Raw genomic sequence first — 14,776 nt, 5'->3', positions numbered from 1 at the left:
GGCGTCGGTATGCTGCCGGGATCCCGGCGTCGGTAAGGTGACCGGCGGTCAGGAGACCGCCGGTCACCCATACTACACCCTCTATGAGACCCGCACTTCCGGATCGATCGCGCCACTAACAACTTCCGCTGGACGCAGCGGTATAACGGCGCCTTAACATCAGAGACACCACTCCACATCAGCTAGTGTTCCCCGCTCCCCGCAGTGGAAGCGTGACGGAAACACACATGTGGAGCCGCAGGAGGATAGGGCGAGTTACATCTGAACCACTCCCTGACTGTCCAATTTCAAACTTACTCCAAAAGGAGCTGTAAACATTAAGTTTTAACCAAAAATATTTTCTCCACAGGTGCCATGCATATTTAATTTTACTTTTTACCACTTTTTTACTTTTTTATATATTTTTTTTTATATTTTTTTTACTTCCCATTTTATGATATTTTTTCACCTCCCATATTAGTTTAATTATACAAAACACAAGCGCTCAATTACTCCTTTACTAAGGTTTAAAGTATATCAAGAGTGTGTGCGCGCTGTGTGTACTTTGTACCCCAGAGCGGCGTTTGTACGCTAAGTCCGTACACGGTACGGGACTCTGTACGCAAATAGCGTACAAAGTACGTAGCGTGTGTATTAAGTCTAACAGCCGCAGCGGCTCCATGGTAAAAGTGTGTTTAAAGGTATAGCTTTATGGTTTAAGATAATATCGACATTATCAATGTCTTTTCTTGATCATATTTATGATGCCTTATGTGCATGTTTCTGTTTTCGTTTTTTGGGTCACCTAGGTAACCTATCTGAATTGACTTGTTCCTCCCTGCGGGCGCCTTCCGATGATGTTGCCCGCTACACGGAAGCAGCTGCACAGTTTGTGATAGCGGCGGCCAGCGTGGCGTTTGGATCGGAGGGCAGGAACGCAGGTGAGGTGAGTCAATGTAATTATGTATGTGGGGAAGGTTTTGTGAGGGTATAAATTGTCTGTTTTCATTGTGCTGTACATCCCTGACGACGGGCGGAGGCCCGAAACAATTGTTGGATGCTACTCCAATAAAGAAAATCTTTTGAATAGTCTCCAGAGTGCCGCCTGTTCTCCTATCTATCTATCTATCTATCTATCTATATATATATATATATATATAAAAAGACCCAGATGTCTGGCTCTCTCACCATACAAGTATACTGCGCCGGGTGCCTGCATCCATAATTGGTAATACAGCTTTCTTTTTTAAGCAGCACTCCTGGCATCTAAATGAACCAGTCTTAGAGCACAATTAGCAAAGGCTTTTGCTAATTGCGCTCTAAGACTGGTTTATTTAGATGCCAGGAGTGCTGCTAAAAAAGAACGCTATATGAGACCCTGACGCATCTAGCCCCCCAGGACACAGAATATAGCGATAGCAATAAGGGTGATACACGTGAAGGAAATCCATACAGCAGCTGCAGGCACACTCAGTCACAGTTACTATTCAGAAGTTATTTCAGATAAACAATAAAACTGCACTGGACTAGTAAAACTATATATGTATATATAGATATAACAATGCACAGTAGACGCTGGATGTATATCTCAGAATACTTATATTAAATATTCAGGTAGAAGTACACTTGTGAAAATAGGAAAAAAGGAGACTAAGCGCTCCGGTGAGTAGCACTGCACTATGATTGTCAGCAGCCTCTTGTAAAAGGGAATTGCCAGTCCCTTAAAACAAAACTATCAAACAAATAACAAGTGGCGCTTGACGATCAGAAAGTTGAAAACATTTATTTTTTATAAAATGTATATAAGAATTTACAACAACCTCCCGGAGGTAAGTAACAATGTTAAAACATCATAATAATATAAGTATACACTGTATTGTAGCTCCGTGTTCAAATTATAATAAAAACACCAATTGTAGATGATCTTATTTACATACAATTAATTATTAATAGCACCTGGAAGGTCATAAACCATGCTGGGTTCAATATATGCACAAAAGTATAAGGCTGTTAGATACTTTATCTGAACAAGAATCACTCACGGCTCTGTGCTTTTGAAGGATTGCATGTGTCACAAATTAATGGCAATAAACGGCTGGTGCAGGAAAAGAAAAAAGAAAATTTAGATGCACAACTACCGCTGGGCAGGAGCTTCTTTGGTCCCTGCTCCCTGGTGTTGTCCCGTTATGTGGGTAGAGACACACACCGGAGCCACAGCGGGTGGAGTTGATGCCGCGCCGTGCGGGGAATCCCGATGAGCCGTCCTTGCCCGATCCACACCACCTCCGGTACCTCCGTACTTTCCAAACGGAGGCTATAGGCTGGTATTTCCGGAGTTGTTAACGTGATCGGTCCAGGTGTATTCGGCCAGCAGTCGGCCTGTCTTAGGTAAAGCAGACACCCGGTGTACACTCCGTGCGCCAGTCTGCACCGGGCTGGGTGTGAACGGCACCTGTAACTTCTACGGCCCCCACTTGAGATGGACGGCTGGGGCTGTAGAGATGAAGACAGCAGTGCGAGTGTTCCTGGCTGCAGTAGTCAGAACCGGGCTCCTATGCACGGTTCTAAGGTGAATAAGAGGCAGACAGCAGTGTTGATCCTTGACGTGCAAAGCCTGTATCCTTAACGCGTTTCAACGCCAGTGGGGCGTCTTTTTCGAAAGGCAGGTATTTGTGCATCTAAATTTTCTTTTTTCTTTTCCTGCACCAGCCGTTTATTGCCATTAATTTGTGACACATGCAATCCTTCAAAAGCACAGAGCCATGAGTGATTCTTGTTCAGATAAAGTATCTAACAGCCTTATACTTTTGTGCATATATTGAACCCAGCATGGTTTATGACCTTCCAGGTGCTATTAATAATTAATTGTATGTAAATAAGATCATCTACAATTGGTGTTTTTATTATAATTTGAACACGGAGCTACAATACAGTGTATACTTATATTATTATGATGTTTTAACATTGTTACTTACCCCCGGGAGGTTGTTGTAAATTCTTATACACATTTTATAAAAAATAAATGTTTTCAACTTTCTGATCGTCAAGCGCCACTTGTTATTTGTTTGATAGAAGTACACTTGTATTTAACTAACACTGTCTAAAATGACATGTAGAATACTTAAATGTCTGTAAATGTACAGCACTGATGAGGCAGGCGGATTTACATTGGAGACATTGCCCTGCAGTCCCGGAGATCAGCCGCAGCTAAGATGGCGCCAAAATCTCTGTCAGGGAGTGAGGGAGAGTGAGAAGCAGCTCCAGGGTGGGAACACCAGCAGTAGATGGTGCCCGGAGCTGGGGGAGGGGCTACAGGTCAAGTGCCTTATCCCCTATGATGGTCCTCACCACCAGGTACTGTAGAGCCTTGTTAAAAGGATTTTTGTGAAATCCGACCTGTGCTCCCTGCCCTGGTGGATATAGTGAGGTACCTGACGGCCACAGTGTCCACGCCAGCGCCACGGTCCATCTCCTAAGACCGTGACCAGAACGCGATTTCAGTGGGTCCCACCTGGGAGACCCTCTTAACTCCTCTCAAATGAGCAGCCACGTGATCCTGGAGAGAGCCAGCGGTGTGTTCCTGGAAACCGGAGCACCTCTGCCGCAAGTACCCGGGAACCCGGCCAGCGGGAGTATGCGGCGCTGCTGGGGAGGTGTTAGAGCCGCAGCACAGTATGTCACTAGGACATAAAAGTGCTGCAGACCTTGAAGAATCTTCTAATAAAAGCTCTTTTCAGGGCTGCCTAGCGCAGCCCCCCCTGTTAAGTGACCAGGCCCCAACTTACAAACTGAGCTCCAGTGTCCAGAGGCGGGGTTATAGAGGAGGCCATGCAATGCATCCTGGGAACAGTCAAAGCTTTAGCCTGTTGGTGCCTCTGGATCAAGATCCAACTCTACACCCCGATGTATTCCCTGTCGAACACAGTGTACCCCGCTGCAGAAATCATAAATAAACAATCATATCTGCAGATATTTTGAGACAAGCAAAGACAGGCAATCTGAATCAGGGAACAATTCAGATGGTTGCTCAATGAAAAGTGTTACACACATTACATTGTATGGGCTACAGAAGCAGAAGGCCTGTGTGTACACCACTGATATCTTCTGCAAACAGGGAAAAATGACTCCAGTTTGATCAGGAACACAGGAAGTAGACATACAATAGAATAAAGCAAAGAAACTAAAGAGAGATAAATTATTGCTTATTCTCCAAAAATATAAAAAAATAGCACAGACAGATTTACTGTTATCCCATAGAAAAGATAATAAACAATTGGATTATAGCGATATTTCAAATGGATTGCTTTCTTGAATAAGTATCACAAATGTATTCAATCTTCTAATCAGTCATTCTGGCTGTTTAATTAAATGGAGAAAAGTAGTCAATCTGCTGTTTGGTATCATTGTATGCACCACACTAAGCATGGATCATAGAAAACAAAGGAGAGAGTTGTCTGAGGAGATCAGAAAGAACTATAGACAAGCACGTTAAAAGGTAAAAGGTTAGAAGATCATCTCCCAGCAGTTTGATGTTCCTGTGAATATTAAGAGTCCATGTGACTGTAGCAATCCTCCCTGGACACAGCCGCAAGAGGAAAATTGACCCCAAATGCAACTTAGCCAAACTACAAAACAGATGCAAATGTGTCTAACAGTAGGTAAATGTCTTGCAGGTGTTCAAGCCCTTGTGCAAAATACTGATGATGATGATGATGACGATGACCAGTAGTCTCTTCTGATGGATTGAGTGCAACTTAATCCCTATACTATATAATGTATGAGTGTGGCTGCTGCAGACTATTTGTATTATTTAATTGAATATTGCATTCGGCAACCTGGCAAGAAAGATTTCCATTTGATCTTAAAAGTGGAAGACAATGTATGTATTAAATAGAACTTAATTAGTACTTTTATTTTGCATTTACAGCTATATTTAACTTTCTTTTTCATAGTAAACGTGACTTTAGATTGTATTAATAACCCCAGGGGTAGATGTATTAACCTGGAGAAAGCTTAAGGAAGTGATAAACCAGTGATAAGCGCAAGGTGATAAACGCACCATCCAGTCAGCTCCTAACTGTCAATTTACATATTTGAGCTGATTGGCTGGTGCATTTATGACCTTGCACTTATCACTGGTTTATCACTTCCTTATGCCTTCTCCAGGTTAATACATCTGCCCCAATGTTTAGACACCATACAATCTTATGTATATGACAGATCATTAGTGTTATATAGTGTGTACTAAGCGGGTAATGAAACAGTAACATTTTCTGATGCATGGTGGGAACCACATCTTCTAGTGTAAGCCAAGGACATACAGTAGAGGACAGTTTTTCCCGGCTGCTCTTGCAGAGCTGGATCATCAGATGTGTCTGACTCTGGATACTGCACAAAAGAAGCATTTTTCTGGTGCACTGTATGCCTGCGTTTTTCAATTAAAATGTATCCAACTCTACATACAGTAAGCTCCACATTCACAGTAAAGGTGCAAATTTAGCTAATGTGACAAATTTAAGACTGTAAAAATAGAGGTTACAGTGAGTTTGTGACAGATCTATACTACAGGCCTAGGAATTCTGGAATTTGTAGTTTCACAACAGCTTGGAAAACAAGCTTTGCTCTATTCTGCTCTGTATTTTTAACTAAACAGGATTTGCTGATTTACAGGAGGATGTGTTTTATTATTCCACCTTTCCCCAAAATTCCCTAGATGCCATCTGCTCCAAGTGCTGATGCTGAGTGTAGAACAGAATGACGTCTGTAGTTTGACAGCTATGGACAGATTTGTGTTGCAGAGATTACACCTCCCACACTATAAACTCTTTCTATAACAAGTCACAGCAGTGGAAATGGGGTACTAGAATATTACCTGAATCAATCCAGCAGCAGGATTACGTCTCTTCTCAAAGTGTTTCTGCCTATGTTGCTCTTGGACTTTAAGGGCAAATCCAGAACCAAGAATCCCCTGCAACAAGCAGACAGCTCTTATTACATTCCATGGAGAGATGCCACCTACACCTGTGCAGAAGCGCAGTCATTACTAGGAAATTTTTGTTTAAGGACAGTACACTTACAGCTGGGAGAGCAAAAAAGGAAACTCCTATGAGTGTAAACGTAGCAGCAAGTAGGCGGCCATTCCAAGTTTGCGGATACTTATCGCCATAACCAATGGTGGTCAGAGTGATCTAAAAAGAATAATGGAGAATTAACATCATACCTACTATATACTATTTAGAAGACATTAAAATATATCTGGGTTAATAAGCAAATGCTGAGGATGATTAGCAGTAATAACACAAAACTACAAATTACTATGCAATAGGTTTAGCCAAAATAGGGGACTGGGTTACCACCAGTAAACCAAGGGACGATTATTACAGAAATGCTACAAGTTTAGCTGAATTCGGGAAAACTAGTAATTTATAAGTATCTGGATGGTGTTAGGTGGATACAACTAAATCTAACTATGGGGATCATTCCGAGTTGATCGCTAGCTGTTTTCGTTCGCAGCGCAGCGATTAGGTAAAAAGTGGCACTTCTGCACATGCGTATGCGGCACAGAGCGCACGTGCGACGTACTTTCACAACAGCCGATGCAGTTTCACACAAGGTCTAGCGACGCTTTTCAATCGTACTGCTGGCCGCAGAGTGATTGACAGGAAGTGGGTGTTTATGGGTGGTAACTGACCGTTTTCGGGGAGTGGGTGTAAAAACGCAGGCGTGTCAGATACAAATGCAGGCGTGCCTGGGGAAACGCAGGCGTGGCTGGCCGAACGCAGGGCGTGTTCGTGACGTCAAAACAGGAACTAAACAGTCTACAGTGATCGCAAGCTAGGAGTAGGTCTGAAGCTACTCTGAAGCTGCACAAAATTACTTTGTAGCCGCTGTGCGATCCTTTCGTTCGCACTTCTGCTAAGCTAAGATACACTCCCAGAGGGTGGCGGCTTAGCGTTTGCACGGCTGCAAAAAGCAGCTAGCAAGCGAACAACTCAGAATGAGGGCCTATGTACATATGTTAAAAATGTCTCTTACAAAATGCAGAATAGTTTAACCCTTCATTTTGTCTATGTTTTTCATAGCATTTAAACTTTAAAGTAGAGATGAGCGCCGGAAATTTTTCGGGTTTTGTGTTTTGGTTTTGGGTTCGGTTCCGCGGCCGTGTTTTGGGTTCGACCGCGTTTTGGCAAAACCTCACCGAATTTTTTTAGTCGGATTCGGGTGTGTTTAGGATTCGGGTGTTTTTTTCAAAAAACCCTAAAAAACAGCTTAAATCATAGAATTTGGGGGTCATTTTGATCCCAAAGTATTATTAACCTCAAAAACCATAATTTCCACTCATTTTCAGTCTATTCTGAATACCTCACACCTCACAATATTATTTTTAGTCCTAAAATTTGCACCGAGGTCGCTGTGTGAGTAAGATAAGCGACCCTAGTGGCCGACACAAACACCGGGCCCATCTAGGAGTGGCACTGCAGTGTCACGCAGGATGTCCCTTCCAAAAAACCCTCCCCAAACAGCACATGACGCAAAGAAAAAAAGAGGCGCAATGAGGTAGCTGACTGTGTGAGTAAGATAAGCGACCCTAGTGGCCGACACAAACACCGGGCCCATCTAGGAGTGGCACTGCAGTGTCACGCAGGATGGCCCTTCCAAAAAACCCTCCCTAAACAGCACATGACGCAAAGAAAAAAAGAGGCGCAATGAGGTAGTTGACTGTGTGAGTAAGATAAGCGACCCTAGTGGCCGACACAAACACCGGGCCCATCTAGGAGTGGCACTGCAGTGTCACGCAGAATGGCCCTTCCAAAAAACCCTCCCCTAACAGCACATGACGCAAAGAAAAAAAGAGGCGCAATGAGGTAGCTGACTGTGTGAGTAAGATAAGCGACCCTAGTGGCCGACACAAACACCGGGCCCATCTAGGAGTGGCACTGCAGTGTCACGCAGGATGGCCCTTCCAAAAAACCCTCCCCAAACAGCACATGACGCAAAGAAAAAAAGAGGCGCAATGAGGTAGCTGACTGTGTGAGTAAGATAAGCGACCCTAGTGGCCGACACAAACACCGGGCCCATCTAGGAGTGGCACTGCAGTGTCACGCAGGATGGCCCTTCCAAAAAACCCTCCCCAAACAGCACATGACGCAAAGAAAAAAAGAGGCGCAATGAGGTAGCTGACTGTGTGAGTAAGATAAGCGACCCTAGTGGCCGACACAAACACCGGGCCCATCTAGGAGTGGCACTGCAGTGTCACGCAGGATGGCCCTTCCAAAAAACCCTCCCCAAACAGCACATGACGCAAAGAAAAAAAGAGGCGCAATGAGGTAGCTGACTGTGTGAGTAAGATAAGCGACCCTAGTGGCCGACACAAACACCGGGCCCATCTAGGAGTGGCACTGCAGTGTCACGCAGGATGTCCCTTCCAAAAAACCCTCCCCAAACAGCACATGAGGCAAAGAAAAATAAAAGAAAAAAGAGGTGCAAGATGGAATTGTCCTTGGGCCCTCCCACCCACCCTTATGTTGTATAAACAAAACAGGACATGCACACTTTAACCAACCCATCATTTCAGTGACAGGGTCTGCCACACGACTGTGACTGATATGACGGGTTGGTTTGGACCCCCCCCAAAAAAGAAGCAATTAATCTCTCCTTGCACAAACTGGCTCTACAGAGGCAAGATGTCCACCTCATCATCATCCTCCGATATATATCACCGTGTACATCCCCCTCCTCACAGATTATCAATTCGTCCCCACTGGAATCCACCATCTCAGCTCCCTGTGTACTTTGTGGAGGCAATTGCTGCTGGTCAATGTCTCCGCGGAGGAATTGATTATAATTCATTTTAATGAACATCATCTTCTCCACATTTTCTGGATGTAACCTCGTACGCCGATTGCTGACAAGGTGAGCGGCGGCACTAAACACTCTTTCGGAGTACACACTTGTGGGAGGGCAACTTAGGTAGAATAAAGCCAGTTTGTGCAAGGGCCTCCAAATTGCCTCTTTTTCCTGCCAGTATAAGTACGGACTGTGTGACGTGCCTACTTGGATGCGGTCACTCATATAATCCTCCACCATTCTTTCAATGTTGAGAGAATCATATGCAGTGACAGTAGACGACATGTCCGTAATCGTTGTCAGGTCCTTCAGTCCGGACCAGATGTCAGCATCAGCAGTCGCTCCAGACTGCCCTGCATCACCGCCAGCGGGTGGGCTCGGAATTCTGAGCCTTTTCCTCGCACCCCCAGTTGCGGGAGAATGTGAAGGAGGAGATGTTGACAGGTCGCGTTCCGCTTGACTTGACAATTTTCTCGCCAGCAGGTCTTTCAACCCCAGCAGACTTGTGTCTGCCGGAAAGAGAGATCCAAGGTAGGTTTTAAATCTAGGATCGAGCACGGTGGCCAAAATGTAGTGCTCTGATTTCAACAGATTGACCACCCGTGAATCCTTGTTAAGCGAATTAAGGGCTCCATCCACAAGTCCCACATGCCTAGCGGAATCGCTCCGTGTTAGCTCCTCCTTCAATGTCTCCAGCTTCTTCTGCAAAAGCCTGATGAGGGGAATGACCTGACTCAGGCTGGCAGTGTCTGAACTGACTTCACGTGTGGCAAGTTCAAAGGGCATCAGAACCTTGCACAACGTTGAAATTATTCTCCACTGCACTTGAGACAGGTGCATTCCACCTCCTATATCGTGCTCAATTGTATAGGCTTGAATGGCCTTTTGCTGCTCCTCCAACCTCTGAAGCATATAGAGGGTTGAATTCCACCTCGTTACCACTTCTTGCTTCAGATGATGGCAGGGCAGGTTCAGTAGTTTTTGGTGGTGCTCCAGTCTTCTGTACGTGGTGCCTGTATGCCGAAAGTGTCCCGCAATTCTTCTGGCCACCGACAGCATCTCTTGCACGCCCCTGTCGTTTTTTAAAAAATTCTGCACCACCAAATTCAAGGTATGTGCAAAACATGGGACGTGCTGGAATTTGCCCATATTTAATGCACACACAATATTGCTGGCGTTGTCCGATGCCACAAATCCACAGGAGAGTCCAATTGGGGTAAGCCATTCCGCGATGATCTTCCTCAGTTGCCGTAAGAGGTTTTCAGCTGTGTGCGTATTCTGGAAACCGGTGATACAAAGCGTAGCTTGCCTAGGAAAGAGTTGGCGTTTGCGAGATGCTGCTACTGGTGCCGCCGCTGCTGTTCTTGCGGCGGGAGTCCATACATCTACCCAGTGGGCTGTCACAGTCATATAGTCCTGACCCTGCCCTGCTCCACTTGTCCACATGTCCGTGGTTAAGTGGACATTGGGTACAGCTGCATTTTTTAGGACACTGGTGACTCTTTTTCTGAGGTCTGTGTACATTTTCGGTATCGCCTGCCTAGAGAAATGGAACCTAGATGGTATTTGGTACCGGGGACACAGTACCTCCAACAAGTCTCTAGTTGGCTCTGCAGTAATGATGGATACCGGAACCACGTTTCTCACCACCCAGGATGCCAAGGCCTCAGTTATCCGCTTTGCAATAGGATGACTGCTGTGATATTTCATCTTCCTCGCAAAGGACTGTTGGACAGTCAAGTGCTTGGTGGAAGTAGTAAAAGTGGTCTTACGACTTCCCCTCTGGGATGACCATCGACTCCCAGCAGCAACAACAGCAGCGCCAGCAGCAGTAGGCGTTACACGCAAGGATGCATCGGAGGAATCCCAGGCAGGAGAGGAATCATCAGAATTGCCAGTGACATGGCCTGCAGGACTATTGGCATTCCTGGGGAAGGAGGAAATTGACACTGAGGGAGTTGGTGGGGTGGTTTGCGTGAGCTTGGTTACAAGAGGAAGGGATTTACTGGTCAGTGGACTGCTTCCGCTGTCGGCCAAAGTTTTTGAACTTGTCACTGACTTATTATGAATGCGCTGCAGGTGACGTATAAGGGAGGATGTTCCGAGGTGGTTAACGTCCTTACCCCTACTTATTACAGCTTGACAAAGGGAACACACGGCTTGACAAATGTTGTCCGCATTTCTGGTGAAATACTTCCACACCGAAGAGCTGATTTTTTTGGTATTTTCACCAGGCATGTCAACGGCCATATTCCTCCCACGGACAACAGGTGTCTCCCCGGGTGCCTGACTTAAACAAACCACCTCACCATCAGAATCCTCCTGGTCAATTTCCTCCCCAGCGCCAGCAACACCCATATCCTCCTCATCCTGGTGTACTTCAACACTGACATCTTCAATCTGACTATCAGGAACTGGACTGCAGGTGCTCCTTCCAGCACTTGCAGGGGGCGTGCAAATGGTGGAAGGCGCATGCTCTTCACGTCCAGTGTTGGGAAGGTCAGGCATCGCAACCGACACAATTGGACTCTCCTTGTGGATTTGGGATTTCGAAGAACGCACAGTTCTTTGCGGTGCTACTGCTTTTGCCAGCTTGAGTCTTTTCATTTTTCTAGCGAGAGGCTGAGTGCCTCCATCCTCATGTGAAGCTGAACCACTAGCCATGAACATAGGCCAGGGCCTCAGCCGTTCCTTGCCACTCCGTGTGGTAAATGGCATATTGGCAAGTTTACGCTTCTCCTCCGACAATTTTATTTTAGGTTTTGGAGTCCTTTTTTTACTGATATTTGGTGTTTTGGATTTGACATGCTCTGTACTATTCCATTGGGCATCGGCCTTGGCAGACGACGTTGCTGGCATTTCATCGTCTCGGCCATGACTAGTGGCAGCAGCTTCAGCACGAGGTGGAAGTGGATCTTGATCTTTCCCTAATTTTGGAACCTCAACATTTTTGTTCTCCATATTTTAATAGGCACAACTAAAAGGCACCTCAGGTAAACAATGGAGATGGATGGATACTAGTATACAATTATGGATGGACTGCCGAGTGCCGACACAGAGGTAGCTACAGCCGTGGACTACCGTACTGTACTGTGTCTGCTGCTAATATAGACTGGATGATAATGAGATGTAGTATGTATAAAGAAGAAAGAAAAAAAAAACCACGGGTAGGTGGTATACAATTATGGACGGACTGCCGAGTGCCGACACAGAGGTAGCTACAGCCGTGGACTACCGTACTGTACTGTGTCTACTGCTAATATAGACTGGATGATAATGAGATGTAGTATGTATAAAGAAGAAAGAAAAAAAAAACCACGGGTAGGTGGTATACAATTATGGACGGACTGCCGAGTGCCGACACAGAGGTAGCTACAGCCGTGGACTACCGTACTGTACTGTGTCTGCTGCTAATATAGACTGGATGATAATGAGATGTAGTATGTATAAAGAAGAAAGAAAAAAAAAACCACGGGTAGGTGGTATACAATTATGGACGGACTGCCGAGTGCCGACACAGAGGTAGCTACAGCCGTGGACTACCGTACTGTACTGTGTCTGCTGCTAATATAGACTGGATGATAATGAGATGTAGTATGTATAAAGAAGAAAGGAAAAAAAAACCACGGGTAGGTGGTATACAATTATGGATGGACTGCCGAGTGCCGACACAGAGGTAGCTACAGCCGTGGACTACCGTACTGTACTGTGTCTGCTGCTAATATAGACTGGATGATAATGAGATGTAGTATGTATAAAGAAGAAAGAAAAAAAAAACCACGGGTAGGTGGTATACAATTATGGACGGACTGCCGAGTGCCGACACAGAGGTAGCTACAGCCGTGGACTACCGTACTGTACTGTGTCTGCTGCTAATATAGACTGGATGATAATGAGATGTAGTATGTATAAAGAAGAAAGGAAAAAAAAACCACGGGTAGGTGGTATACAATTATGGATGGACTGCCGAGTGCCGACACAGAGGTAGCTACAGCCGTGGACTACCGTACTGTACTGTGTCTGCTGCTAATATAGACTGGATGATAATGAGATGTAGTATGTATAAAGAAGAAAGGAAAAAAAAACCACGGGTAGGTGGTATACAATTATGGATGGACTGCCGAGTGCCGACACAGAGGTAGCTACAGCCGTGGACTACCGTACTGTACTGTGTCTGCTGCTAATATAGACTGGATGATAATGAGATGTAGTATGTATAAAGAAGAAAGAAAAAAAAAACCACGGGTAGGTGGTATACAATTATGGACGGACTGCCGAGTGCCGACACAGAGGTAGCTACAGCCGTGGACTACCGTACTGTACTGTGTCTGCTGCTAATATAGACTGGATGATAATGAGATGTAGTATGTATAAAGAAGAAAGGAAAAAAAAACCACGGGTAGGTGGTATACAATTATGGATGGACTGCCGAGTGCCGACACAGAGGTAGCTACAGCCGTGGACTACCGTACTGTACTGTGTCTGCTGCTAATATAGACTGGATGATAATGAGATGTAGTATGTATAAAGAAGAAAGAAAAAAAAAACCACGGGTAGGTGGTATACAATTATGGACGGACTGCCGAGTGCCGACACAGAGGTAGCTACAGCCGTGGACTACCGTACTGTGTCTGCTGCTAATATAGACTGGTTGATAATGAGATGTAGTATGTATAAAGAAGAAAGAAAAAAAAAAACACGGGTAGGTGGTATACAATTATGGACGGACTTCCGAGTGCCGACACAGAGGTAGCTACAGCCGTGGACTACCGTACTGTACTGTGTCTGCTGCTAATATAGACTGGATGATAATGAGATGTAGTATGTATAAAGAAGAAAAAAAAAACCACGGGTAGGTGGTATACAATTATGGACGGACTGCCGAGTGCCGACACAGAGGTAGCTACAGCCGTGGACTACCGTACTGTACTGTGTCTGCTGCTAATATAGACTGGATGATAATGAGATGTAGTATGTATAAAGAAGAAAGAAAAAAAAAACACGGGTAGGTGGTATACAATTATGGACGGACTGCCGAGTGCCGACACAGAGGTAGCTACAGCCGTGAACTACCGTACTGTGTCTGCTGCGACTGGATGATAAATAATGATATAAAAAATATATATATATCACTACTGCAGCCGGACAGGTATATATTATATAATGACGGACCTGCTGGACACTGTCAGCAGAATGAGTTTTTTATTTTATAGAATAAAAAAACACCACACAAGTCACACGACGTGTGTTTAACTTTTACAGGCAGACAGTCAATCACAATACAATATAGTATACTATACTGGTGGTCAGGTCACTGGTCAGTCACACTGGCACTGGCAGTGGCACTCCTGCAGAAAAAAAGTGTGCACTGTTTAATTTTAATATGTACTCCTGGCTCCTGCTATAACCTAACTGCTCCCCAGTCTCCCCCACAATTAAGCTGTGTGAGCACAGTCAGATATTATACATAGATGATGCAGCACACTGGGCTGAGCACAGATATGGTATGTGACTGAGTCACTGTGTATCGTTTTTTCAGGCAGAGAACGGATTATATTAAATAATATAAAACTGCACTGGTGGTCACTGGTCAGTCACTAGTATAACTGACTAATACTATCAGCAAAATTCTGCACTCTCTGTCTGAGTACTCCTCCTAAGCTCCAGTAAATGAAGTGTCACTGTCTCACTCTGTCACTATAACTAACTAATACTATCAGCAAAATTCTGCACTCTCTGTCTGAGTACTCCTCCTAAGCTCCAGTAAATGAAGTGTCACTGTCTCACTCTCACTCTCCTATCTATTTCTTCTCTAAACGGAGAGGACGCCAGCCACGTCCTCTCACTATCAATCTCAATGCACGTGTAAAATGGCGGCGACGCGCGGCTCCTTATATAGAATCCGAGTCTCGCGATAGAATCCGAGCCTCGCGAGAATCCGACAGCGTCA

At 45.0% G+C, this 14,776-nt stretch overlaps 1 protein-coding gene across 4 annotated transcripts in view; it reads right to left on the bottom strand.

Moving 5' to 3' along the window:
• Nucleotides 1-14,776, bottom strand: part of KCNQ2 (potassium voltage-gated channel subfamily Q member 2) — a 251,808-nt gene that overhangs the window by 103,583 nt on the left and 133,449 nt on the right. For all 4 annotated transcript variants that reach the window (XM_063959228.1, XM_063959230.1, XM_063959229.1 and 1 more), the window contains exons 6-7: nt 6,057-6,167; nt 5,852-5,947 (exon numbers count right to left, since the gene is read on the bottom strand). In XM_063959228.1, coding sequence (XP_063815298.1) covers nt 5,852-5,947; nt 6,057-6,167 — 207 coding nt within the window. The remainder of the gene's footprint in view (nt 1-5,851; nt 5,948-6,056; nt 6,168-14,776) is intronic.

This window comes from Pseudophryne corroboree, chromosome 3 (genome assembly GCF_028390025.1).
Source record: "Pseudophryne corroboree isolate aPseCor3 chromosome 3, aPseCor3.hap2, whole genome shotgun sequence".
NCBI lineage: Eukaryota > Metazoa > Chordata > Amphibia > Anura > Myobatrachidae > Pseudophryne > Pseudophryne corroboree.
The sequence above is the reverse complement of the archived record's forward strand: the minus strand, read 5'-3'. Positions and strand labels throughout refer to the sequence as shown.